This window comes from Apium graveolens, unplaced genomic scaffold (assembly GCF_009905375.1).
Source record: "Apium graveolens cultivar Ventura unplaced genomic scaffold, ASM990537v1 ctg9072, whole genome shotgun sequence".
Classification (NCBI taxonomy): domain Eukaryota; kingdom Viridiplantae; phylum Streptophyta; class Magnoliopsida; order Apiales; family Apiaceae; genus Apium; species Apium graveolens.
In genome coordinates, this window is record NW_027421710.1 from 57,064 (window position 1) to 59,492 (window position 2,429).

Consider the following 2,429-nt stretch of genomic DNA (forward strand, 5'->3'; position numbering starts at 1 on the left):
TTAAAATCTTTTTTATTCATATAATTAACAAATTGAGTTCCCAGAATCACTCCAAAGTCCCTCAGTTCTAACGGTAATAAATCCACTAAGAAGGTTTGTTCACCAATCATTAAGGGACAATCTCGATAAATTTTATCTACGAACAAATTTCTACCGTTTGGAAGTTTTACGAGAAATCCATTATCTAGACTTTGCACAGGTACATTTAACTTATCCATATATTTTGTATCCACAAAAGAATGGGTTGACCCCAAATCAAACAACACATGAACATCTTGATCACAAAGTTGAAGCGTACTTGACATAACATCATGAGATTTTTTGGCATCCTGAGTTGTCATTGCGTAGGATCGTGCCACTGCCCTATGTGCTGATTATTGAAAAGGTCCTGCTGTAAAAGTCCTATTTCCTTTAGTTTCCACTTCTTTCGTGACTCCTTTTTGTGGGAAGTCCCTTGATAAATGACCTGGTTGTCCACAACTGTAGCAAGAAATCACTTTAGGCTTGGGACATTGAGAAGCTATATGTCCCTTTTCTCCACAATTGTAACACAACCCATCAGCTCGAGAACAAATATCACCATCATGTTTCAGTCCACATTTCTTACACTCAGATGCGATGATCCTCTTATCACTTCCCCAAAACATCTCCTTATTCCTTATATGTAGTTTCTTGTTGTCCTTAAATCCTGAGTTAACAGTCAATTCTGTCTCTCTTCCTCGTTTCTTATTGTTGAAGAATTGAGTGCGAGCTTCATAGTCCCTTTCTGCAATCCTCGCCTTCCAAACCAACTTATCAAATTGTTCCAACTCCAACAAGGACACCTTCTCTCTAATTAGGGGTTTCAACCCTTCTTGAAATCTCTGACATTTTCTGGCTTCAGTATCAACCTGATGAGGAGCAAACCTGGAAAGTTCCAAGAATCTTGAGAGATATTTCGACACGGACATTCCTTTTTGCTTTAGTTCTAGAAACTTCATCTCCATCTCATTCTTCATATAGGTAGGAAAATATTTATCAAAGAACAATTCCTTAAACCTTGTCCAAGCCATTTTAGAACAATCCTCAGTCTGTTTAACCGTATCCTACCAAAATACAGCTTCCCCCCTTATTAAGTGTGTTGCAAATTTTACCTTTTACTCCTATGAACATTCCGGTATCTCTATCACCTTCTCCATTTATTTAATCCATACATTCACAACCTGTGGATCCAATTCTCCTTTAAAAATCGGGGGATTTGCATATTTAAAAGCCTTGTATGTACACCTTCGCTTATTCTCGCCTTCTTTTTCCATATTTTCAGCACGTTCCCCATTTATTTCGGGAGTATCCGTAGTTGTTCGCCCCTCCATTAGGCTCTTAAATATATTCTTTATTTCTCGCAAAATCAACAACATCTCAGCACTAATTTGTACACCGGATCCAGTCCCATCAGAATTTCCATCAGTCATCTTCTCCTACAATTCAACATATAATATTAATCTTACTTCATTCGGAATATGTACCGCACACATCATGATACACGTCATAATAACGATCGATCGAGTACTAACCACGTCATACACACGTCATACACCTTATATTGACCATGTTCAAGAAATACGACTACACATTTTCTAGGCGTACATTAGGCCTAAAATTGGACTACCAGGATTCAAAATCCTATATTCATCCTATTTCTAAACCTTAGCTCTGATGCCACCTGTGACGCCCCGGACCCCGGGATAACCTCAGAAACCCGAACCCGGGAACGCCAAACCAAACCAATCAACTCAATATATGCTTACACAACCTTAAACTTATATAATAATATATAATTCTTACAGTATTCCAAGTATTACAACCAAAGTTCACGATACAACAAAAAGTCTATTACACAAGCATTGTTCATTAGGATACTACACGCATTCATCGTCTACTAAGCTTAGTTCATCACATACTTATCCTTTCCTGAACATCCTTCTCCAAAGTTCTTTCCTGTGGAAGTTAGTGACATAAACGAGTGAGCTCAGAAAGCTCAGTAAGCGTATAGAGTAGAATTCAATTGAGCTTTATCCGAGAAATCAACGTTCATCAAACAAATATTCGAATAAAGAGACATGAAAGATACTACAATCAACAAAAATTCATCATATAGTTTTCACAAGATTAAAACTGAGTATTCAAGCATGACAGGTTCATCAATTCATCAAGTTGGGATCCCGGCTAGCTAAATAATCGGTTTAGCTTTACTTCCGATTAGGAAGTATCATCATCTGTTCATCAATATCAATGCAAGAATACTCATTTTTCATCAGTGAAGCATTGGTCAAACTCAAATCATCATTTAAAACATCAACAATGAATCAGTATAGTATATACTTACAGTGCACCGCTTAATTTATTCTCTATGAATCCCGAACTTCGAATTGATTTTACTGTCGATCTTT

General features: G+C 37.1%; 1 protein-coding gene across 1 annotated transcript; it reads right to left on the minus strand.

The window, feature by feature from the left end:
• Positions 1 to 374: 374 nt before the first annotated feature.
• LOC141705591 (uncharacterized) lies at positions 375 to 1,052 on the minus strand. Its single transcript, XM_074508492.1, has one exon. It carries the CDS (start codon positions 1,050 to 1,052, stop codon positions 375 to 377), a length of 678 nt encoding a protein of 225 aa, XP_074364593.1.
• Between the last annotated feature and the right edge of the window lie 1,377 nt (positions 1,053 to 2,429).

Bases quoted from the DNA above. Each gene is read 5' to 3' on its own strand.
- LOC141705591 (XM_074508492.1), bottom strand. From the start codon at position 1,052: ATGGCTTGGACAAGGTTTAAGGAATTGTTCTTTGATAAATATTTTCCT.